The 26,807-nt window shown below is 36.6% G+C and overlaps 1 protein-coding gene across 1 annotated transcript in view; it reads right to left on the minus strand.

Annotated features, from left to right (window-relative positions):
• Nucleotides 1-26,807, minus strand: part of GC (GC vitamin D binding protein) — a 38,939-nt gene that overhangs the window by 11,069 nt on the left and 1,063 nt on the right. The window contains exons 2-10 of the mRNA XM_012464420.2: nt 17,225-17,294; nt 16,181-16,313; nt 12,700-12,911; nt 11,096-11,228; nt 10,703-10,797; nt 5,419-5,548; nt 4,127-4,329; nt 2,131-2,260; nt 1,574-1,671 (exon numbers count right to left, since the gene is read on the minus strand). Of these exons, the coding sequence (XP_012319843.2) occupies nt 1,574-1,671; nt 2,131-2,260; nt 4,127-4,329; nt 5,419-5,548; nt 10,703-10,797; nt 11,096-11,228; nt 12,700-12,911; nt 16,181-16,313; nt 17,225-17,294 (1,204 nt within the window). The remainder of the gene's footprint in view (nt 1-1,573; nt 1,672-2,130; nt 2,261-4,126; nt 4,330-5,418; nt 5,549-10,702; nt 10,798-11,095; nt 11,229-12,699; nt 12,912-16,180; nt 16,314-17,224; nt 17,295-26,807) is intronic.

A 26,807-nucleotide genomic window follows, 5' to 3' on the forward strand; every position in this document is an offset into this window, starting at 1 on the left:
AACATACAAATAGCTGCTGAATTGGAATTCCAGTCTTTATTCTTTCATTTGCTCATTATTTCAACATGGAAGAATTCTTCTATTTTTTTCCTAACCTTTCATCTTCTCTTCAGTTTTAGATTTCAAATTCCTTACAAATTATTTCCTTTACAGGACCTCATACCAACTTAATGCCTTTTTTTTCTTTCCAAATTTATATGCTTTCACCTTCAGTTTACCTACTTCTCAACTCACTATGTTGGAAAACACTGATATGAGAGTCAGAAAACTTTGGCTTTTGTTTTTAGCTCTACTAAAAACGAACTCTCCGTCTCTCTTTCAGGATGGTGATGGGACTTGATGTCTCCTGATTCTTTCAATTTGAACAATCAATGATCTCAGTGTGTCTTCACACTCATAATAAACAACCCAGCCTGGTTTTATGACTTTCTTCAGGAAATGCTTGCCAGCCCAGCAGTGGGCAATGGGAGGTAAGAAGACCCATATTAATCTAGACTTGGGCTTGACAAGGGTGGGTGCTGGGAAGGCACAAAAGGGTAAAGGGGACCAGTTAATTCATAAAAGGATTGTTGAACCCCAGGGTGGTGGGGTGGGGGTGCTCAAATGAGGCAAGAAGAGACTCATGCAAAAAAGAAGTCGGAGGGGAGGTGGGTAGGGATTAGAATCTGAGAAATTTACTAAATATAGCTTGGGAAAATGACATGGTTTTCTCAATGGAGACTTTCCTCAAGAACCCAGTACCACTTCTTTCCTTACTATGGCTTATTATTTTACAGTTAATGCCTATTTATAGAGAAATTCTTTTTCCTCCTCTTCATTGAGAAAAAAGACTTAATCGAAAAAAAACCACCAATAATATTATTGGTGGTTAAGATTTCTATTTCTAATTTATAGGGAATATATGCAGGTGATGGCTGACACTATGCTTGATTGAAAGTTTGGGTCTTCTTGCCAGGCAATATGCCATGAAGTTATAATGTTTCTCAGCAGTTTTATAGGTCCTCAATTTTATATAGCAATTATCTACAGAAAATTCTGGGATGAGAATGTTGATAAGCTATGTACTCATTTTGCCATTTTGAATCAAGTTCCTGCAGATAGATTTTGTAATCTATAGTTTTGTGGCTGTGTTTCAATTGCCCACCCACTTGATACACTTGATACAATTTTCCCCCGGAAAAACACTTAGCTTCTTCTTATACAGATAATAAATTTTGAACTACTTTTTTAAAACTAAAACGACTTAGGGGGTACAAGTGAATTTTTGTTAATGGATGTATTGCATAGTGGTGAAGTCTAGGCTTTTAGTGTAACCATCACCCAAATAGTGTACATTGTACCCAAGAGGGAATTCCTTATCCTTCACCCTTCTTCTACTCTCCCACCCTTTGGGGTCTCCAATGTCTATTATTCCACTCTGAGATTCTGACTACTTAAAAAAACTCCTAATTGCACCTCCTCTTTTCATTGTTCACTGAAGACAATCTTATGTTTTCAACTATGCTTTCAATTCGTAGTACTAAGAAGATATTATTGATAAATTTGGAGGATACAGCCAGAACAAGTTTCTTACTTTTTCTTGTACTCAGTAAATGTATTTTCTGAATAATCTGCACATAGTTCTTGTCCCTTGTCAATGAAAGAAGCTAGTTCCTTCTTTAGTAGAGGGCCCTGTAAGGAAACAATTGCATAACAAACTTATTTGTCTTGAAACATTGTCCCATCAGGCCGTCAAATCAAAATGTTGCCTACATTAAGCATTGGCAAATATCTTCTACAGAAGGCTGGATATTAAATATTTTAGGGTTTGCAGGCCATATATGGTCTTTGTTGAAACTACTCAATTCTGTACAGAAGCAGTTGTAAGCTTTGCAGAAACAATGAGGATGACTGTGTCTCAGTGGAAGTTAATGTATAAACACTGAAGTTTGAATTTTGTATAATTTTCATGGGTCATGAGATACTGATGTTCTATTGTTTTTCCCCCAACAATGTAAAACTGTAAAACCATTTTTCTATTTTTAGTTTGTAGGCCATACAAAAGTAGGCAGTGAGCAAATTTTGGCCCATGATCTATAATTTGCCAATCCTTGATGTACGTGCTTAATAAAGAAAATCTAGCAAATATACCTTAACATTAAAACAGGCAGTTGAGTCTTCAACATCACAGCATTCACCAAGTCTTTTTAGGGTTGGGTCAAGTACTTTACTGAGGAATACTTCTGGAAGATGAGTCCTTCTGCTTAGTTCAAATGTATACCTAGCATGAGGGAGGGAGAAAAGGAGATATTTACTTCTTTTGTGTGTGATGGAGTCTCCCTCTGTCACTCAGGCTGAAGTATAGTGGCTCCACCTTGGCTCACTGCAATCTCTGCCTGCTGAGTTCAAGCGATTCTCATGCCTCAGCCTCCTGAGTAGCTGGGATTACAGGCACCCGCCACCATGCCCAGCTAATTTTCACATTTTTAGTAGACTTGGGGTTTTACCATGTTGGCCAGGGTGGTCTGGAACTTCTGATCTCAAGTGATCTGCTTGCCTCAGCCTCTCAAAGTGCTAAGATTATAGGCATGAGCCACTGCACCTGGCCTACATTTTGAAATGTGAAACATCTAACATAAAGGCAGAGCCGTGGTTTCTGCATCTTAATTAAAAGAAGAGATTTACCTCAGACTGACTCTAAATTAACATGTTTTGGATTATAAAATACTTTCATTGAGATACAAGTTATTAATACTTGCTATTGTGACTAGTCAATACTGAATTAAATCTTTGTGTGTAATATACATTTATATTATATATAAACATATCTATTTCAAATGCATATGGAACTGTCTTTGTGCAAACATAATAGTTTGACCCCATATAAAACATCATGTGGGTACTTTAAAAGGTTTTTCTGTGAAAATAAGTTTGTGTAAATTCCTTCATTATGTCTTATCCCACTGCCATCTATGCACTTATAAAAACAATAAACATTTATTAAAATGTAAATTAAAATTTCAGTCCTATCTAACTTCTGCCATCTGATATTGCTAATTGCTGCTTCAAACTATATGTGAATTTTTTTTTTTTTTGAGACAGAGTTTAGCTCTTGTTACCCAGGCTGGAGTGCAATGGCATGATCTTGGCTCACCACAACCTCTGCCTCCTGGGTTCAAGCAATTCTCCTGTCTCAGCCTCCCGAGTAGCTGGGACTACAGGCGTGCACCACCATGCCCAGCTAATTTTTGTATTTTCAGTAGCGATGGGGTTTCACCATGTTGGCCAGGATGGTCTCGATCTCTTGACCTCGTGATCCATCTGCCTCAGCCTCCCAAAGTGCTGGGATTATAGGTGTGAGCCATCACGCCTGGACTATTACTGAAATATTTTTATGCCATGAGTATGCATACACATCTATTCAACCCATGGTATATTTATTTTATTTCTTTTTTTAGTTGGATGAAACAAGATAAAAACTTACCATTTCTTTGGTTTAATCTCTTTTTAAATTTAATGATAATGGATATCGATAATTGCTAAGAAAAATATTCTGTTTTTGCCGTCTCTTTTATTTGCATCAAATGCTTATTGTCCAAAAGTTTAGTGTACTTTAGGCTTTTGATTTGTGACTTTAAACCAGAAGTATTATGATAAAACTAGTAAATAATATGATAAACGTTTCTGGTTGTATGATATATTTTACATGTGTTCAGCATTGTATACAAATATATGTTTTCACATTTACTTTCACTTACATTCCTACATGTATTTCTCATTAGCAATCTGTGTGCTAAGTAAGGCAAGTACTAACATTTTCAAATTAATTAATGATAGGCTGAAGTTCAAAAATGTCAAGTTACTTCTTTTGGCCATGCACAGGAATCAAAGAAGGCAGAATTAGAACTCTAAGCTTCTTTCTCGCTATCCAAAATATTTCTGTCAAACTCAATGAATTGCGATGTTTTAAAAATTCTGGTTATTTACAATCGATTAACAGGTACTTAAAGTCCGTGAAAAACATAAAAATAGTACTTTGCCTGTGTTTGAAATGGATGACAGCAAACCTTCCCTCCATCTGGCTGGCCCCCACTTTTTGTCCAGAGAACTTAAAATGGGAACACATTTTCACATGACCACTACTTACTTATCCAGAGCTTTGGTGTTTCCTGAATCACACACATCTTTGTTTGTTGGCAACTCCACATCTGGAAGCTCAGGGGGTTGGGCAGCTGCCATGAAGTAAATGCACACAAAAACATCCATGGGTGTTTTTTCTCGACAACAGTCTTCAAACTTAGAATTCTTTGTGGATAAATGTTCACAGATTTTTACTGTGTGTAAAGGCAGCTACAAAATAAATGGTTTGTGCATTGTCAGTTTCCTGATAGTCTAATTAAAAATAAAAATTACATAGGCTTTGGCATCATATTTATGAAAGTCAGTGTGAATACTCAGAAAATTGGTAAAATATTTGGAAAGGCAATTTGTCAATATGTACTAAAAGTCTTAAAAATGTACAATTCTATTTTTAAAAATTTATGGTCAGAAAATAATTATGGATAAAAGGACAACTATAAGGCTATTAAGTGCATCATTGCTTAAAATATTAAAAAACCAACACAACCTAAATGCAACAATAGAGGATTAGTAAAATAAAAATATACTGTGTCTAGGTAGACCGATGTAATACATGACATAGATATAGGCAACAGACTCCTATTTTGCCATTATAAATCCTTATAGAAAAACATCTATTAACACAGACATGCATTTTTAATGGAAAAGAACAAGGCAACACGATGTATCTATTACTACAGAGATTGACAAGACCTTGGAGGCTGACCTTCAGCTAAAGCAATTATTCACATAGTTTTAAAGGATTATGAAAACAAAAAATGGTTAAAAAAATTTGAGATGGGCATCAAATTATAAAAAGTATTATAAAAACAGTAGTAGCTTCTACTAGTATAATTGTTGAAGTGCTGCCTAATGGAACTTTATGTAATAATAAAAATGATCTGTATTTGCACTGTCTAATACTATTGTGCATTTGAAATGTGGTTATGTAACTGAAGAACTGAATTTTAAATCATATTCAATTATAACTATGTTTAACTTTAAAATTAAATTTAAATGACCACATGTGATGATGAATACCATACTGTGCAAATAGCGTAAGGTCTTGGGAATCAGATAATCTGATTCTTGCATATGGACTTTGCCACTTACTAGTTGTGTGGTCTCAAATTATTGATCCTTGCTAATCTGTTTCCTCATCTGTACAGTGGCGCTAAGAATTATTTATGTCTCATAGAATACATGTGAGCATCCATGAGGTTAATGCACATGAACTAGGGCTTAGAAGAGTGCCTGCCACTCAGCACTTGGCATTCAATACCTGGTACATGGTGATAATGATAAGAAAGACTGTCTTACCTCTTTGGCCATGCAATCATCAGAGGCAGACTCACAGCATTTGGAGAGGACGTTAGTAATATCTTCAGCTACTGGTAAAACATCCTCCAGATCAGCAGTAGGCACTTTTTGGGCTAACTTTATGAGATTGCTAAACAGTTAAAAATAAATTTGTTAGCTTATCAACGTTCTCAGTTTTCTTGGTTTCAAGATGAACACAGTATTGGGAGAAATAATAACACAGTTTCGACTCTTTGGCCTCAAGAGCTGCATGGGAGCACATCTGCCATGCTATAGATCTTATGTACCAAAGCCAAAGACTCAAGATTGAAAGATCCCTAATGAATCTTTTCAAATGTTCAGTACTCAAATGCAGCTTCTCTTCTGCAAGTTCTATATAGTTAAAGCACACCTTTAAAATGTTAGATATAAAGCATTAGTGAAGCAATCACAAATGTCTCTCTCTCTATTCATAAGGCCAATGTTATTTTTTTTGTGGCTTCTCATAAACTGTAAAAAGTATTTTTTATAAATTTTATTAGAAACTATAGATAAAAGAAGTATTAAAAGACCTTTTAACTTTACTAGTGAGTTAATAAATGTTCACATTTTGGGTGTGTAACCTTTAAGTATTTTATATGTGAATGGTATGCTATACTATTCTCATATTTGCCTTCTTCACTTAATATACCAGGAGTATCATTAGGTTTTTAAAAATATTAATATTCCTAATATATCATGAATATGATTAAATACTATTTTTAAAAATTGTGATGAAAATGACATTAAATTTACTATCTTAACCATGTTTAAGGTGTACAGTTTAGTATTTAAGTATATTTACATTGCTTTGCAACAGATCTCTAGAAATTTTTCTTGTGCAAAACTAAAACTCTATACTCATTAAACACTGATTTGCTTCCCACTTCTCCTCCCTCACCCTCCCATCCCTTGGCAACCACCTTTCTATTTTTTGTCTTTATGATTTTGATTACTTTAAATATTTCATATGTGTGGGATTATATAGTATTTGTCCTTTTGAGACTGGCTTATTTCACTTAGCATAGTGAAAGTCCTCAAGGTTCATCCTTGTAGCATGTGACAAGATTTTCTTCTTTTTCCAGGCTACATAATATTCCACTGTGTGTATATACCACATTGTCTTTATCCATTCATCTGTTGATGGACATATGGGTTGCTTCCACCTCTTGGTTATTGTGAATAATTCTGCAATGAACATGGAAGTGCAAATCTCTTTGAGATCCTGCTTTGAATTTTTAAAATATATACCTAAAGGTAGAACTGATGGATTTCATGTTATTTCTATTTTTAGTGTTTTGAAGGACTTCCATACAGTTTTCCATAACGATTCCACCATTTTACATTCCTACCAACAGTGTACAAGCATTCCAATTTCTATGCGTCTTTGCTAACATTTGCTAGTTTCTGTTCTTTTGATAGTGATTATCCTAATGGGATACCTCACTGTGGTTTTGGTTTGCATTTCTCCCATCCAAGTATTAAACTAACCAGGCCTGACTCTGCTTAGCTTCTGAGATCAGATGAGATTGGATATGTTCAGAGTGGTATGGCGGTAGACTTGATTTACCTATCTCTTAAGGTTAGTGACTTTGAGCATCTTTTCATGTTCATTGGCCATTAGTGTATTTTATTTCAATAATTGTTTATTCAAGTCTTTTAACCCTATTTTAATTAAGTTATTTGGTTTTTGTTGTTGTTGAATTATAGAAGTTCCTTATTTAGGCCGGGCGCGGTGGCTCAAGCCTGTAATCCCAGCACTTTGGGAGGCCGAGACGGGTGGATCACGAGGTCAAGAGATCGAGACCGTTCTGGTCAACATGGTGAAACCCCGTCTCTACTAATACAAAAAATTAGCTGGGCATGGTGGCGCGTGCCTGTAATCCCAGCTACTCAGGAGGCTGAGGCAGGAGAATTGCCTGAACCCAGGAGGCGGAGGTTGCGGTGAGCCGTGATCGCGCCATTGCACTCCAGCCTGGGTAACGAGCGAAACTTCGCCTCAAAAAAAAAAAAAAAAAAAAAAAAAAAGAAGTTCCTTATTTATTCTGAATATTAACCCCTTATCTGATATATGATTTGCAATATTTTCTCCCATGCTGTAGGTTGCCTTTTTACTCTGTTAATTGTGTCATTTGATATGTAGAAGTTTTTTGTTTGTTTTTTCCTTTTTGTGGAGAATGGGGTCTTGCTATATTGCCCAGTCAGGTCTCGAACTCCTGGGCTCAAGATATTCTCCTTCCTCTTCCTCCCTAAGATCTAGGATTACAGGCATGAGCCACCATACCTGGTCAGAAGTTTTAAAGTTTGTTGTAGTTTCATTTGTTTATTTATGCTTTTCTTGCCTGTAATTTGGTGTCATATTCAAGAAATCATTGCCAAATCCAATATCCTGACGGCTTTTCTACTATGTTTTCTTCTAGGAGTTTTATAGTATTAGGAATTAACATTTTGGTCTTCAATTTATTTTTGAATTAATTTGTATATATTATATAAAGTTCCAACCTCATTCTTTTGCATGTAGTTATGTGGTTTCCCAGGATCATTTGTTGAGGAGACTATCTTTGAATCCCATGGTTTAATCTTGGCACCCTTGTTGAAAATCATTTGGCCATATATCCAAAAGTTTATTTCTGCACTCTCTATTCTGTTCCATTGGTCTACATATCGGTCTTCATGCCAGCATCACACTGTCTTAATTACTGTTGCTTTGTAGTATGTTTTAAAATCAAAAGTGTTAGACCTCCAATTTTACTCTTTTTCAAGATTATTTTGGCTACTTGGGATCTCTTGAGTATTTTAGAATATGTTTTTCCTATTTCTGAAACAAATGCCGGTAGGATTTTGATAGAGATTGCATCAAGTCTCTAGATTGCTCTCATTTAAACAGTGTTAGGTCTTCCAAACCACAAGCATGTGCTATATTTCCCTTTATTTGGATCTTTTAAAATTTCTTTTAGCAATGTTTTATAGTTTTCATTAAATATTCCTTTATTATATAATTTTAACAATATAATGTAATAACCGAGAGGCAGAAGCAATCCATTTGTCCATCAGCAGATGAATAAAGAAAATATGGCATATATATATGGTATATATATGGCAAAGAGACTGGTGACATTTTGCCCCTGGCCTAGAGATTTGTGGAACTTTGAACTTGAGGAAAATGATTTAGAGTATCTGGCAGGATAAATTTCTAAGCAGCAAAGCATTCTGGGAGGATAAATTTCTAAGCAGCAAAGCATTTAAGAGATGACTTGGGTGCTGTTAAAGGCATTCAGTTTCATAGGGAAGCAAAGCATAAAAGTTTAGAAAATTCACAGCCAGACAATGCAATAGAAAAGAAAGCTCATCTTCTGAGGAAAAATTCAAGCTCGCTGCAGAAATTTGCATTAGTAAAAAGGAGCTGAATGTTAATCCCCAAAACAGTGGGGAAAAATGTATCCAAGGCATGTCAGAGGCCTTCACAACTGCCATCTCATCACAGGCCTGGAGGACTAGGAGGAAAAAGTTGTTTCATGGACTAGGTCCAGGGTCCTTGTGCTGTGTGCAGCCTAGGGATTTGGTGCCCTGCATTGCAGCTGCTCCAGCCATAGCTAAAAGGGGCCAATGTAGAGCTCAGGCCTTGGCTTCAGAGGGTACAGGCCTCAAGCCTTGGCAACTTCCACATGGTGTTGAGCCTGTGGGTGCACAGAAGTCAAGAATTGGGGTTTGGGAACTTCTGCTTAGATTTCAGAGGATGTATGGAAACACTTGAATGTCCAGGCAGAACTTTGCTACAGTGGCAGGGATCTCATTGAGAACCTCTGGTAGGGCAGTGCTACAGGGAAATGTGGGGTTGGAGCCTCAAAATAGAGTGCCTACTGGGCCACTGGCTAGTGGAGCTGTGAGAAGAGGGCCAACATTCTCCAGACCCCAGAATGCTAGATCTACTGACAGCTGGCACTATGCTCCTGGAAAAGCCACAGACGCTCAACACCAGCCTGTGAAAGAGTACCTTGCAAAGCAACAGGGGTGGAGCTGCCCAAGACCATGAGAATCTACCTCTTGTATCAGCGTGACATGGATATGAGACATAGAGTCAAAGGAGATCATTTTGGAGCTTTAAGATTTGACTGCCCCACTGGATTTTAAAGTTGCATGGGGCCTGTAGCCCCTTGATTTTAGCCAATTTCTCTCATTTGTAATGGCAGCATTTACCCAATGCCTTTACCCCCATTGTATCTAGGAAGTAACTAGCTTGCATTTGATTTTAAAGGATCAAAGGCAGAGGGACTTGCCTTGTATTAAATGAGTCAGTGGACTGTGGACTTTTGAGTTAATACTGAAGTGAGTTAAGACTTTGGGGGATTGTTGGGAAGGTATAATTGATTTTGAAATGTGAGGACATGAAATTTCAGAGGGGCCAGAGTTGGGATGATATGGTTTGGTTGTGTCCCCACACAAATCTCATCTTGAATTTTAACTCCCACAGTTTCCACATGTTGTGAGAGGAACCCAGTGGGAGGTGATTGAATTATGGGAGTGGGTCTTTTCTGTGCTGTTCTTGTGATAGTGAATTAGTCTCACAAGATCTGATGGTTTTAAAAACAGAAGTTTCTCTGCACAAGCTCTCTCTTTGCCTGCCCATCTATGTAAGATGTGATCGCTCCTCCTTGCCTTCTACCATGATTGTGAGGCCTCCCCATCCACATAGAACTGTTAGTACAATGAAACCTCTTTCTTGTGTAAATTGCCCAGTCTCAGTTATATCTTTATCAACAGCATAAAAACAGACTAATACAAAAGCAGATAACTAGTGAGAATAAATTAATGAAGGGCAAGAGATATATACTGTATAGTACAAGTCTTCATACAATAAGTAAGAATTAAGATGTCTTATCCCAAGAAAAATTGGGAAAGGCAAATAATAGGTAATAAACAAAAAAAGGTTTTTCGGGTTTTTTTGTTTTGTTTTATTTTGTTTTTTGTTTTTTTGTTTGTAACATATGCTAACATGAACACTGAAAAAATATTTTCTAGTGGTCAACTGTATGGAAAAGATTGATTAAGAGCAAATCTCATGGTTTATGACATAACCTTGTTCCTTATTCTTCATAATCTGTATAGAGAGAAGAAAACAAGAATTTGCCCATATTTTTAAAGATTATTGAAGCATAAAACTCTATTTTATATCTTCCAGTGCAGACTTCTTCTTAAAAACCATAATATTATGGATAGATAATGCAGAACCAAACTTTTAAATACGAGGATGGTGCTTAATGTTTACCTGAGCCTTGATTTCTTCTCCCCATAAGCAGCATATTGTGAACAGACTCTATTTGACATAGTGGTGAGAAGTGATAAATGTTTAATCTGGAGTCTCTAGAAAACAAGTGAAAGACTCCCATTAGATGGTCAAAGTTCATTGGAAACCATATAAATGGCAAAAATAGGGACTATTTCATTATTTTTTTTTAATGAAGAGGAAACTGAACACTGATGAAAGGAACTTATTGATATTTCTTTTCCAGAGGTATTACATTTATTTTCCAGTTAACAAGATGCAAAGGAGGCATTTTAGAAACTTACTGATTGCAAAATCTCAATTTCTACCATTGTCTAAAAGGAATGCTATTAGAAGAAAAAAACATAAACATGTAATAAGTAAAATGGGACATACCTCGTTCAAAAAGCAGGCAGTTGGGTTTGCAGAGATACAGCAGGACCCTACCATAGAGAGGTAACTCTTGGTGTAACTGACTAAAAGTGACAGAGGAGCTTGTCCATAATTAGTGGAATATTCCCACATAAAGCTGTGGAGGAAAAAATAGAATTAGTCAAAAAACTTATGAATAAACAAAACCTACTTTTCTTTTTTGAGCCAGTATCTTGTCCTGTCACTCAGGTTGGAGTACATTGGCACAATCATAGCTTGTGGCAGTCTCAATCTCCTGGGCTCAAGTGATCCTTCTGCTTCAGCTTCCTGAGTAGCTGGAATTACAGGTGTATACCACCAAGTTCATCTAATTGTTTTAATTTCTTATAGAAATTAGGTCTCGCTAATTGGCCCAAGTTGGTCTTGAACTCCTGGGTTCAAGTGATCCTCCCATGTAAACCTCCCAAAGTTCTGGGATTACAGGTATAAGCTACCATGCTCGGCCCCCAAAACCTACTTTTTAGTAAGTACGTTGATGGAGAAAGGATATATGTTACATTTATAGTTTAATATCTAAAAACACTAAGAATTTAGAGAAAAGATTATAATACTGGTCACTATTAATATATTCATTAAAAATAGATTTCTAAATTTCTGTGTTTTTTGCTTGAGAGGAGGGGCCATTTGTTCCTTTGTTCACTTCATGTCTAGACAGGTGTATCACCCATGGTAGCTGCTTGTTAATTAAGCTGCTGATTGAATTAATTGAAATAAATGTAATTACTAGATTTGCTTTTCCTTATGTATCTCAGTTTACTTTAGATAATTGTTATGTATACATTACTTATTTTCTGGAAATAATTTCTATTTTTGAGAATACATGTCCTTATGAATCTAAAAGGGACTCTGAAATTCTCAGCAAAATCCTCTTTGAAAATTGACAGAAATGAGCAATCCTAATTTTTACAATTTGTGACCATTTCAAATGACATTGCTTTTGATTTTTGAATATATATATATTTCTTACTTTAATAAATATATTTCCCCCCATTTTTGTTCATTTTTGTGACCTTCCAGACTAACATAAAGAATCACTGTATAATCTGGCCCGTTATGCATGTTAAACAATGAAAATACCAAGGTTGCATGTTTACTTGATGTAGTAGATGCTCATATTCACATATACATGTCATGTTTCTGGGATGTATAGGAGTGAAGAGAAAAGCTGTTCATTTTTTATGGTTTACTAGAAATTAAGTACTTAAAATGTGTACAGCAATAAAATGCTTTATCATATGACATATGCAATGATCTTTAGCATCAGAGAAATCACCACAGGGGCTGTCAAATATTTGAAAATATATCATGTGGACAGGGGAGTCAAGTGATTCTGATTCAGATAATAGGATTAGGGTTGCTAAGAGTTTGGGAAAATTGATTTCATCTCTGAGAAAGATATACACAAAACTCAGCACCAAACGGAAGCTGGGCTGTCTTGGATGAGAGTCAAGTTCTCAGAATTTGTTCAGGTTGCTGTAGAGGAAGTGTTTGCACAGAGTACGGGGTTAGATTAGAGTCATTTCTGATATCTTAGGCCCTAAAGTTCTATTTATGATGAAAACGCTCACTGATTAGCAAATTCCTTTGGATCTTTCCTGAACACCTCACAGATTTCATCATTTGTGGGTTCCACATAGGTAGGGAATTCTTGTGGCGGGTGCTTCAGAGCCGCCATGCAAAGCTTCCGTTCCAGTCCTTCTTTGGTGCAGCACTCGGCAGTGCCTGGGTGAACTGGAAATGGAGAGTTACTTTCACAGGACTTGGCAGACAGTGCTGAGGTCTGAAAGAGAAGAAAAAAGGAAACTCATCTATATATGTAAATTTCCAGGCTCTTCGATCTCCATTCAATATAATATCTTAGCCTATAATTAGAAAATTCTCATTTGTAACTGTGTATTCATGCCAAGGGCGCCATGAGGTGATTTTTCAACATGACAAGTTGTATGATTATCGGCAAGCATAGAATCTTATTTATGTTAATAAATGACTCCTCAGAGTAGAACAAAAATAGAACTTTGAATAATAAATGGACAGTGTTTATCTGATGAGAGCCATTAGGATTGCATTCTCTAGCCCAGTGTTCCTCCATGGGGATATTAACATCTCTGAGGATGAGAGGGTCATTTGAAAAACTTCCACTGGTGATTCTGTCATCATCTCCCACCTGCTTTCTGCTGCAAATGCCCCATTAAGAGTGAGGAGGACCTCCCTTTGTTTATGAAATAAGCTCTCCTCCCCTCTCTTTATGAAATGAGCAGACTCTTGATTGCTGGCTCTTTTAATCTTCTGTTGGGGTGGCTGGCAAAATATTAAAGATATATTGGGAAAAGTAATAGATTAGTCTCAAACCTTTTGGAAGGCTGAAAGGTTTTACTGGGGCAGGCCGAAGGTGGCAGGTCCATTAAGTTAGGGAGAAGATAGGGCAATAAGATTCTTTTCCCAGTTTAAGTCTGTTTACCCCACATCCCTTTGTCTCTACTCTAACTGTTTACTCACATGAACTGTGCTGGGTGGCCCACTCAGGGGGAGATTAAAGGGGAATTACCTGTTAATAGTGTTTACTCTGGGCCCCAGAACCTAAAGCTTTTATCATTCATATAACTACTCTTTTAACCATGTTAATTATCCACAAGTGTGTTAACTTAGAACCTCTGTTGTAAAATCTTGAGGGAATAAAGGTGTGGGTGTACAGGGAGTCTGGGTCGATTGGTTGCATTTTGCCCTCTGAAAGCAGTCAACAGCCATCCCTAGCCCACTTGAAATGCTGTAATGGTGTGAGAATGCGTTCATTCATCCGTGGTTGAGTCAGGGTCTGCAGGTCAGACTCTGCAGGTGGTGACTGATGTCTCGTTCTACATTATTTACATTCTCTTACCTAATGATTCTTGAGCCTGCTTTTGCATCAGAATTACTTATACATAAAATAAAAAATGCTTTGGTTGCACAACGCAGGAATTACGTTTCAGTAGGTGAAAGATAGGGCCTGAAAATCTATTTTTCCCAAAGCTCCAAGATTTATGTGCAAGTGCAGTGTAGTTTGAAAACCACTGATGCACCTTCATTTACTGCTTCAACAATGATACACTGATACCTGTGAGCAGACTAAGCACCATCAAGGCAATTGTAGCATCAAAATGTTCTTTTTAGAAACAATTTGATATTTGAAATTAAAATCTAGAATAGAAATAGCATAGAGGAAAAAAGATTAGAAATAGCCATCATGGAAAAAATTACCTTGGGATTTATATAGGAAAAAATACTTTGACATTCTTAATTTAAAAGTCATCTTTTTAAGGTAAAGTTTCTAAAAATCTTTTCTACCAGTGAAGGATGGCAATGTGATAAATTACTTATGTAAACTAACTTCTCACCCTCTCCCATATCATCCTTTCATCAGATTTGGAGAAGTTAAAAATTAGATTCTTTCTTTTTTTCACTTATCTCTCTTTTCAGTCCATCTTTTTCCTTTCCATTAATTTCTCTGGCAACCCCCCTCCCCCTTTTGTTTTTTGCCTTTTTAAAGTTATCTTCTTTCAAGTAAAAAAAAAAAGGTGGACAAAATATCAAAACACTTTTCAAAATGTTTTGAACAATCAGGAGAAAGAGAAATATGCAAAAAATATCAATGCCCTATCTGTTCTCTTATGCTCCAGGATTATAGAGACATCAAGGGATGTATTAGCAAATATGTGAAATAAAATAAAAATGTGCTTGTTATATTGACCATGGTTGACAGCTTGATGCTTTCATAGTTTCAGGTGGTACAGAAGTTCAGGTTGAAATAAAAAATATTTATGAACTTGCCAGTGGAAGAAAAAGATTATAAAATTCTGAAAAACTAGATAAGGGACAGAACAGATAAAACAATTAATGAGTAAGAATATTCATTGTGTAGAATCTATTCTAATCAGATCTTTGGAGCATTGTTTCTGTAGGATATCTGCTGAAGGCTTGAACAGTGAAATGAATTTGTCTGTAAAGGCCTTTATCAAAATGCATCTAAATGTTATTTGCATCAGGCCTGATAGCTGCATTAATAAATTGCTGAAACTCCTTAGATTTCACCCTTTTCAGCTATGGTTAGAACACTGTAACTTCAGCATTTTAATTTCTCCATAAGTGCTATAGGGGAGAAAACCTAGAATTTAGTTATGTGCGTATAGGGCAACTTTTGAATCCTCCTCCTCAATTTGAAACCAACACGAAATTGTTCTGGAGCAGTTGGTACCAGTCCTGGCATGATGATAAAAGAGGATAAAGCTATGGTTAGGTTTTTAAGCTATATAGGATATTTTAGGATTATTTCAAGAGGTTCATGAGCTGATATATATATATATATATATATATATATATATATATATATATATATATGTATATATATATATTTAATTTCATTTGTATATTTAATTTCATAGGTATATTTAATTTCAATAGTTTTGGGGGAACAAAACTATTTTGTTCTTGGTAACATGGCTAAGTTCTTTAGATGTGATTTCTGAGATTTTGTGCACCCATCAACTGAGCAGTGCACACTGTACCCAATGTGTAGTTTTTATTCCTTGCCCCTTCACCCTTCCCTCTAAGTCCCCGAAGTCCATTTTATCATTCTTACACCTTTGCATCCTCATAGCTTAGCTCCCAGTTGTAAGTGAGAACATATGGTATTTGGGTTTTCATTCCTGAGTTACTTTACTTAGAATAATGTCCGTGAGCTGATATTTGAGAAAATCAATATGGTGATAAAAACTTACATTTTAGAGTTATATCTGGATTTATATCCTCTAACTGCTTCTTGCTAGCAATGTATAGTTAATAAATCACTAAATTACTCTATGACCCAGTTTTCTCATTTGAACCTTGTAGGAATAATGGGTAATATTGATTCATTATGTTAGAATAAATTGGGCTCTAAAGATACTAGGCTTCATATTTCCCCCAAACTAGAATACGTGGAGTTGCTATCTAAAATTTTCTCAACACATGGTGTAAAGGGTTATTTTGGTTTCCTTCTCTGGGCTGCCGTAGAGACGGCCAGTCACAGAAACCTACCCTGGTGTCATAGCAGTCAGGGTCAGCCCCTTTGGCACAGCAGGTTTCAGTCAAGGAGACAACTTCCTCCACAAGCTTGGTGATCTGTTCAAAGGTGCCACTGGGAAATTTTCTGCTGTACAGAACTAATGACCTGAGGGGAAAATAAGACAATATATCAATTAGAATGAATTTTTTTTTTTTTTTTTTTTTTTTGAGATGGATTCCTTGCTCTGTTGGCTAGGCTGGAGTGCAGTGGCGCAATCTTGGCTCACTGTAACCTCTGCCTCCCAGGTTCAAGTGATTCTCCTGCCTCAGCATCCCGAGTAGCTGGGACTACACGTGCCTGTTACCATGCCTGGCTAATTTTTGCATTTTTAGTAGAGATGAAGTTTTGCCATGTTGGCCAGGCTGGTCTTGAACAGCTGACCTGTGATCTGCCCTCCTTGGCCTCTCAAAGTGCTGGGATTACAGGCCACCATGCCCAGCCAGAACTGAAACTTTCTTTTTACATTTTGGCACATTAAAGTATGAATGTGCACATTAAAACATGTTCAGTGTTTCAGTGAAATATTGTACACATTTACTTTATTTGGCTAATGAAAAAAATGAGATTTAATTTTAAAAGCAGCTTTTGTTCTAGGCAAATTTATCTTGGAAAGCGGTAGACATTGAACCTTAGGGCTGTGTCAAACCAGTCTGGTGTGGTCCTTCTTGAGCTTTCCCAAATGTACTTGCTCTGTACCTCATTGCCTTGGTTTGCTAGATTCCTAGAATGTATTGTTGCATTTTAATTGACCTTAGAAAGCTATGCTGTATGTATTCTCTTTGAACTTATTCATAAACTTACTGGTGACAAATCCTTAGACTGTAGTAACCAAAGGTTAACTGGAATCTCTAGATGTCCTTCATTTGCTTGACTCCTGTGCCTTCATTGGCTCCAGGGCTCTGTTCTCTTAATTTTGGCAAGGATTAAGGATTCACCTCCATGCCGAGTCAGTTCCTAACACTCAGTTTTGTTCAAGATCAAATCACCAACAGAGTGAGTGGCTATGGCACACTTACAAAGATGTGAAGTCCTCCTTTCCCAGATCGGAGAATTCCTTGCAGACTTTATTCTTTTCATAATCTCGGCCTAAGGAGGCAGAAATAGAAAAAAATTGTATGTTTCCCCTTTTGATCAATATTATGTTACATGTGCATGTATAAAGTGATCTTCCATGTGGTCTATGGTGAAAGTAGCATTTTCTCAATGTTTATATACAATTTCGTATTTTGAGCAGCTTTCTAGCTCTTCTCTCACAATAGGCCACAATTTTATGGCATTCTGTTATATTTTAGTCACCAGCAGAACAAAAGGAGAGAGTAAACTAATGCTGAAAGTAGGCGAGTCAAATGATACATGTCAACTAGTGAGTCAGAAGCTACTGATGTGGCAACTCTTAGGTCCTATCTTTATAATGATGCCAAAATGAGAATTTTTCTCCTTTCCTCCCTCCTTCCCACCCTCTTCCTCCCTTCCTTCTTTTATTGTCTCAGTGTCACCTAAGACCTGAAAAGGAAAAAGAACAACAAACAAGTAGAGAATGTCTCTGTTCCAAGGTGAGGGGCAGCATCACTAATGCAGGACTTTAAAGGAGGTACAGAAGAGTTAGTGCTGCCACCCGTGCTCTGTTACTCATCTCCCGCTGTCTAAGGGAAGGCTAGGAATTCAACTGGGGACAAGGTGGAAATCAGGCTAAGACTATTTCGGACAAAGTTAGTGTGGTGAGTCTGGAGGATGGTGGGGAGTGTTCCCTTTCACTTTCACATAGTGTCAAGGGCTTCAAGAAACCACTCAGTGCTTGAAAGGGGACTCTTGGAGTTTGGGGTGTAATAGACAGGTGTCTGATTCAGGCTGGAGAAATCTAGAGGGTGATGGGCTTGCTAGGTGGCCTGGAGAACAAAGCAGAGGACTGTGTGGGAAGCGATGGTGTGGCTTGCAGAGCTGACATAGCTCAAGCAGGAGAGTGAACTGGCCAAGAGTTGTCTTAAATATATTTCCCCCAGTCCCAGCTCCACCAAAAAAGTGCTATCTGCAGGGCAGTGTACTGTCAATAGTTGGGTGTCTATGTGGAGGCAGACAATTTGAAAATCAAGGACCCAAAGGAGAGTCTTAAGATACCAGCTGCATATGAGACATATCCAGGAATAATGAGGGAAAGAGATCATCAAAGAACCCAGTAAGAGGAAACGGCAGCTTTGCATGTCTTCATAACCAGAGGAGACAACCTTGGCTCACCATGCTGCCCACTGAAATTTTTTTGTCCATTGTATTGAATTTTTCCTGCTGCTATCTCTCTTACTAGCTTCTCCTTTCCCTGTATTATCCCTGGAGGAGCTAGAAGCAGCCTAGAGGGTACGGAGGAAGGAGAAGAGGAGAATAGGCAAAGTAGAAGAGAGGCAGGTATCTGTGTTCCTCTTTCCCACCACAGGCAGCAGGACTGAAACAGGCCTGAATGGGGGAGTAGCTTCAACTTTCAATACATTAAAGCATTTTGACTATTAAATACAACTAGACATTCTCATGATGAAATGAGATTGGTATTTGAGAGGGAACAGAAAAATCACAGGACCCACTCTTGAGTTCATTCACACTACAGGGAAGAGCTAGTTTCTGCAGAGGAAGAAGTGTTCTTTACTAATCATGAGTCCCTCTTGTTCAGCGTGCCCATCACATATGTAATAGGGCGGACACATCAAAGTCAGTGTCCTCCTAATCTGATTCATCCTTTATGCAAATAAGCCCAGGAAATTTCCCTCCTGTGATGTTATATTTTCAGAAAAAATGTAGGAAGTATATAAATACCCTACTCTCTGTTTTAAGTGGCTTTAACTTTTAGTGGTTTATCTTTCTCACTTTAAATGTTGGGAAAGTCATCTCAGGTGATATGATGGTAACTGCTGTCAGGCTTTAATCCCAAAGAGTCCTCTCCTCTCTAACAGTTACAGTTCTATGAAAGACTGTGTAACATATGCCTGGGTGAAAATTTCTATTTGATGGCTTGCAGCGGAAGTGGTGGTGATTGGATATAGATTTGAAAGGGTTGTATATTTTTGGTTGAAGATTCTCTTTAGGAGTCATCAGATTAATGCCACCTGTTTAATGTCAGTTTGCCTATAGAGGAAGCAGTTACAGCATGTATTTTTTTAGATGGATACCCTCCAAAATATTTTTGAGGTGAGAAAAGTCAGATTTGATAATTGTGAGAAAAAGACATTCTTCAGCAGCACTATTTAACAAGAGACCTACTCAAACACCCTCAAAACCACAGGGAAAGTGGGAAAGAACTCCCATGCCTGAATCTGATGTTATTCTGGCAACTAGGACAAGGCAGTAGGGTTGATAAAGCTAATTGTCAGTGGAACCAAAAAAGCCACTTGCAGCAAACCTCTGTTATGTCTGAGAACCTTCAGATCTTCTGAAATTTATTGATTAGTTTACAAGGTTGGCTATTGTGACACCTTCAAAAGGTTAAACAAGGCAGAAAACTTCCATTAATCATTAATGGTATTCTATGGAGTTGAAGACTAGAATAGAGAGAAAAAAAAATTGAGGCTAAACTGTTCTCATGTGGTGATAAGCTGTACTTAGGATGTCAAGAGTTGTCTTAGTTTGCTTCTAAAGTAGATTTGGTATATTAAAGTGAGCTAGAAAAAATGGCTGGGAGTTATATAGCAGTAGATTTTAGTTCAATGTAAGATATCTTTATTCCAACTGTGGCTACTTTATAAGTGAAATGAAAGCAGCGTTTTAAAAAGGTGAGTTTGTTTTGTCATTGTAAATATCAAAATAGATTTAAATAACCATATATTGTAAAGATCCTTGAATTTAGTACAATGTATCTTCATGATGTATAAGATCACTTGCTGAGGATTATAAACTAGTCTCTTGAAAATAGAGATTATAAGGAATTTTTTTCAAGGCTTACTGTGTTTTAAGACACACACAAAATAGCTCTAATAAGAACTCCTTTTCCTTTTAATAAATAGGAGCTTTGTTTAAATCCCCCCTATAAAATGGAAGAGGTTATTTTTGTTGGTACTTCTGTTGTGACCATTGTTCAATAATATGCAAAGTGAAATCCTGTATTCAAATGAGGTACCTCTGATGAACATTTTGAGAAATATTTTGCTTCTAACCTTTCAGGTTCTGATTTTTTATTTCACCAAAAAAATGTAAAGTTTTCTTTCATATATTATGGGAATGGGAATGTGCATATGAAGGTAGTGTAAATGGGCCCTGCAGATTATCCCATTAAATAATTTGAATTGAATTAACTATTCGAGTTTGCACACAGCACTTTAGAATTCATCAGCATTCTATACTACTTTAGTTAGAATGCAAACTGATGAGAGAGAAGTGGGAAACTAGATGGACTTAATAAGGCTTAAAATGGTTTTGAAACTATTTTTGCTGGAACATTCATCCTTGGGCGTGACAGGAAGCAAGGGAGGAAGCTCAGGTTGGATATTGAGAAAGCTCAGAATTAAAATATAAAAATAACATGTAGAGGAAGTTGTTGCACCTTGATCTTTCAGGTGAACTACCCAAAATATACTTCTGATAAAATAATTTTAAAAATTTATCTAAAGAGAAGATATCTAGCTTACAAGACTAAGCCAATGTATGTTAATCATTGTCTCAATTTGCAAATACAGCAAATAAATACTAAAGTTAATTTGCAATGCGATTATTACGAATTGATTCCCCATTCCATGGAATACTACTAATAAGTATGCTTTTTTTTTCTTGCACCAGTTGAGCTCACTCCAATTCATATAGTTGAAACCTGTCTGAAATGAATTGTAAATGATATGCTCTGTTTTTAAATGTACCATTTAGTGATAAAGAAGGTGATTTGGACTTTGATATATCCCTAGTAAATATTGGCATAATCTTAGTGACTCTGGTGAAATCACTTTCACATCAAGTGACCCCCACAGTACTAAGTGTTTACAAATTTCATTAACAGAATTTTTGCTTTTTGGAACAGCATGTTCCATTTTTTTTTAATCTATATTGTGAAACATTCTGGTAAGTATTGTTTAATTTTGAACTTTTGAAAGGCAGTTTGATTTATTTTCAGGAAATCTTTGCTGCTTCAGGCACCTTACCTCTGCCTACAAAGTTGAAAATATTCATTCATACATGCAACAAATATTTTTTGAGGCCTACTCTGTGCCAGGCATTGGGTTCAATATCGAATTTGAACATACAGTGGAGCCCAAAATAGACACATCCTTGCCCTCATGGAATTTTCATAATAAGTCATAAGATACTATCTTGTTACCAAGTTTATTCAAGTAAGTATTTGGATACTTTCACTATTATTAGTCTTTCACTCAAATCTAATTTGGTTCCTTAGAACTGTTATTTGTATACCAGGAACATTAATGGATGCTAAATAACATTGATGTAAATAAATGCTCACACAGGATGCTAGGAATTGTCTCAAGTTGCTATTTTCCTGTTGTGTTCTGGAGACTCATGGGCTTTAACAGCTCTGTTGGGTATTTTATATTTTCACAATTTCATTTCTTTGGTGAGATAAGTAGTGAGATGGTAGAGGAGATCATTGATGATTTTATCATTCCCCATTATATACAGATATCAAACTACTCCATTGTGCCCCATAAATGTATATCATTATGATTTGCCAATTAAAAAACAATACCTTTTAAACCAGAAAACACTGGACATGGGTGATTTCCTTTCACTGTTTCCTGTCAATATACACATCTCAATGACTACTGAAGTTATAACTGTATAAACTGAAAACAAATTATGCAATGTAATGGCAAAGATATATCGTACATGTATCATTATTTATGTTTCTGTCATCACATGTGGTTTTGTCAAACAGCTCTCCTGAGCCATTTAAATGCATTTTAAGTCCAACAGATTGCAGTATATTGATAGGAAAAATTTAATTTCAAAGATTAGTAATTTATCTTTTAAAAATGATAAAGAGTAGATTTGTGTATATTAATTTTTAGTATGGCCAAAACAGTTTTATAGTGCTTGTCTCCTATAGTGATGTATCAGCAGTATTTTTTTCATAAATGAAATATAATTTTCTAATTCTTCTTTTTAAATCCCAGTAAGAAACTGAAGGCTTATTATTGGACACTTGTGAGAACTGTAATTTAAATGGGAAATTTTACTATCAAATACTCAATGCTATTTTGTGTTAACCATTGTGATATATATTGCTTTAAGTGCTTTTATAGCACTTCATTTGTCTTAGTAAGGCTAAAGAGAACCTTTTAAACAAATAATAATGAACTTTGCAGTACCATGTAGATGGAAAATATAGGCCTGGCGCGGTGGCTCACGCCTGTAATCCCAGCACTTTGGGAGGCCAAGGTGGGCAGATCACAAGGTCAAGAGATCGAGACCATCCCAATCAACATGGTGAAACCCTGTCTCTACTAAAAAATACAAAAATTAGCCACGCGTGATGGTGAGCTTGTAGTCCCAGCTACTTGGGAGGCTGAGGCAGAAGAATCAGTTGAACCAGTAAGCGGAGGTTGCAGTGAGCAGAGATTGCACTACTGCACTCCAGCCTGGTGACAGAGCAGTGAGACTCCATCTCAAAAAAAAAAAAAAAAAAAAAGAAAAAGAAAATAGAATGCCACTGTTTTCTAAAGGTTATAAACTAGATGTTACATCCCAATTGTCTCCAGGTTATAATTCCTCAGACACATATTTTCTAAGAAAACTATTAAGGAACACCCACTTCAATGTTAGCCTAGTCAACAATCCAACCATGTATTTTGTTATTTATATTTTTTAAAATCTAGTATGTATTTGTCAAATGAGTACATTTCATTTTAAAACCAATTGTTACCTAACATTTGCAGCAGAACTGATAAATATCGAAATAACAAATTTACTTTGATATGTGGTAAAATTTGAAGACTGAAATGTGTTATTCTGTGACTGTGCTCTTGCTATTATATTTTTAAACAGATAACAAAATTACAGTTATTTACATTTAAAAATGTTACTTAAGTTTTGCTTCTGTAGGATAAAAACACAATTTGTAAAATGTAAACATATTTAAATAATTCACGTGTGATTTCTTTGAAAGGTATGGCTGGTAACTAATTTTTTTGCCTATTTTAAATGCAAAGATAAAATCACTGGTTAATATTCTTTTCTGTTTTTAAACGGAGTCTGCCTCTGTTGCCCAGGCTGGAGTGCAGTGATGTGATCTCAACTCCCGTGTTCAAATGATTCTCCTGCCTCAACCTCTCAAGTAGCTGGGATTGTAGATGCACACCACAACACCTGGCTACTTTTTGTATTTTCATTAGAGACAGGGTTTCACCATGTTGGTCAGGCTGGTCTTGAACTCCTGACCTCATGGTCCACCTGCCTCAGCCTCCCAAAGCGTCGGGATTACAGGCATGAGCCACCATACCCAGTTGGTTAATATTCTTTTCTTTAGTTACTATTTTACCATGACACCCCGGTTAGCAAACACAAATGCTCATAGGATCTAGGAACTGCACAACTTACATTTGATCCAAGGGAAGAAAGGATTAAATACCCAATAGTGAGAACTGGGGGTTTAGTCCAAAAGGAGGAGTCACAATTCAGCTCCAGTTCATCATTGCCATGTGAAAATTTGGCCCTTATTACCACACCTTCCTGTGCTTCCAGAGAAGCTAGAAATCTGATTTTTATGTGGAATCTCTAGGTTTTAAAATGTTGACAAGTCAAATGAGACTTTAAAGACAGCCTTAAAGAAATTTTGTTGGTCCAAACCATGAGGACCAAATAAAACATCCATAGGAGGCTGTATTTTATCATGATTTAAGAAAGAGGCTTTGGATGCAGACCACCTGGATTTGAATCCCTACTGCCCTGAGTAGTTGCTTATCCTCTCTGTTCTTCCTCAGTTTTCTCATTTGCAAAGTGAAGATGATTATATCCTTAGGAAGCAGAATATACCTGGCAGTTATTATTATTAGCTAAATCCAGTTAGTTCGTGACCAGTGTTATACATATGAATATATATATGTACATATCTATCTATCTACAAACACACACATACACAGACACATCGACTATGTACTGGGAGCATGGCATCATATGAAAGAAAACTCTAAAGCCACCAATCTTTAAGGAACCTGAGTCTGATAGTAGACATAAGTATACAAAATCCCAATTTTGTAATATTACACAAAAATTTATTGAACATTTACTAAATGCCAAGTAGTGTTCTATAACTGGGAATTACAGGAAATAACAAAAGTTCTTAATTTCACAGAGCTTACATTCTACATTTGTTACAATAAGCAAATGAACAACCAGTGATAAGGTAAGGTACTAAGTGCTAAGAAGAAAAATAATCCCAAGTAAGGGGATAGAAGGTAATAGAGTGGTAGGTGTCATTTGTGGTAGGTTGGTTAGGGAAGCCCCCTCTATAAGTAGACTTGGAGTAGACACCTGAAGAAGGTGAGAAAGGGAGCTATGAGAATATCTGGACAATCAATATTCCAGGAAGAGGGAAGAGCTAATGCAAAGCCCTGGGGTGCAAAGGACTTAGAGTGTGAGATAATGTGTGGTCAGATCAGAATGAATGAGAAAATTAAAAGAGAGAGAGAGAGAGGAAGCAATAGGTAGAATGAAGAAGTTAGATGACCAAAAAATTGGGGAAGGGTATCGTCAATTCCTTTTAGGGGTGTCTTCATCTTCCTCCTATCCTAAGTAGATTAAGTTGATAGCCTTTTAGAGAGTGTGTACATTTATCCTTATATTACACACATAATTGTGACTGCATATGTGGCATTACACCTGATATCAATAAGATGAAACGTTGCTATTGATTTTCAGGGAGGTTAACATTGCTCTCAGTGATGAAGTTAGCTGCCTGTATGACTTCAGCCCTTGTGTAGGGCTGTTTTGACAGGGAAGGAAGAGAAGGAGAAGTGTAGCTCACCCACCAACCCAAAGGGAACTTTCTTCTTGCAGTTTAGTATAATGTTTAATAAATATGTATATATATGCTGAAAATGAAATGCTTAAAGCAAAAAAGGAAATGTTCATAATAAAAGCCTGTTCTTGTCAACAACTCTTATCAACTGCAGTGGTTTATTTCCTGCTGGCATAATTACTTTGATAATTTTGTAGCTCTGTCACTAGTCTTTGCTACTTGGTTTCTTTGGCAGGGAAGAGGGAAGGATATGTTTTATATTAGTATTGCATCCATTTCAGTCCTAGGGGAAGAAGCTACTTGGAGGCAACTGGCAAATGCTGCCTTCTTGCTTCTCATAGGGTAGCAAAAGTGGACATTTTCTTATGACACTATCCAGATTTAGCAGATTTGGTAAGCTCTTTTCTCCAAGATATATCCAAAGGGTTGGGAACAAGATTCCCAATGCTGTTTGATAGTATAGGACTGGCTTAACTGGAGTCTGTCCAGTAAAGATTGAGCTATACCAGTATCCATTTCAGACCCAAGGTTTCCAAAGAATAGTTCCATAGATACAGTCATTGTAGAAAAGAGTCAATATGTTGAGATACTCTGAGTTAAATTTCTTTCTGGTAGTGTTTCTCACAACCTTTAGGACAACAAAGGCATTGATTGTGAAACCACCAAGAAGGATAATGTATGACTCATTTCTTAAGTGTGTTTGGCCACAGAAACTTCTTTTCAAGATAAATCTCGAATGTAATATATTCTGGAACAGGTGCTTAAATAAATGCTGTGGGTGGTCAGCTCTCTAGAAACTATAATATGCAGAGAAAACTGCAATCCATACCAATCTCCCATAATCCAAGGCTACTCAGAACCTTAGAGTCCCCAGAACTCCCTTAATTTGTACACTTCATAACTCCCTGCCGGGAGAAAACACAGCTAGCTTCTAAGTAAACTGACTTGGTCTTTGGGTCATGCTCATGTATTAAGAGAATAGAGATGATAGATCAGAACTACTGCCCCCAAATATTGAATGTTAATGTTTACCAAGTGTATTATGTATATCTCAAGATTTCATCTGGCGTATAGCACATGGGTTATAAGAATAAAGTTCAGATCTTCAAGGGGTCTGATGGGAGGATTTTAGCATCTGTTTCATCAGAATCTGAGGACTGCTGAGAATGTTGAAATAGAGAATGCAGAATGCTCTGTTACTCTCCAAAGGACACTGTCATTCTTTGAGGTGATGTCAATGCACATCTATTGAGTCAGCAGTCTAAAATGGTGATTCATGCTCCTAGTTATGACCTCTACATATAATTCAAATTTCTAGCCATTATTGGACCATCTATGTTTAAAGATCCTGATCTGAACCTACTTCAGTAGGATTTTTCAGGATCATATCTGCCCCAGCAAAGCCTTGGCCAAAAGAATAAGACTTCGGGATTTCTTGGAACATGGCCTATTCAGAGGTCTTATAAGGGATACAATTTATGTTGCTTTTTTATACTCTACACTATCTTGGAAAGACTTTGTAGTCTTACCTAAAGACACACGGCTTACTTAAGAATTGATGGGTAAGACAAGAGTTAAAATAATTTGAATGATAAAAGTAGATCAAGGAAAAGTAAATGTAAGAATAATAATTAAAAGTCTGGAGTAAGGTTATTCATGTC

This window comes from Aotus nancymaae, unplaced genomic scaffold, assembly GCF_030222135.1.
Source record: "Aotus nancymaae isolate 86718 unplaced genomic scaffold, 86718_ANA_hifiasm-v0.15.2.pri h1tg000006l, whole genome shotgun sequence".
In the NCBI taxonomy this organism is placed as follows: Eukaryota; Metazoa; Chordata; class Mammalia; order Primates; family Aotidae; genus Aotus; species Aotus nancymaae.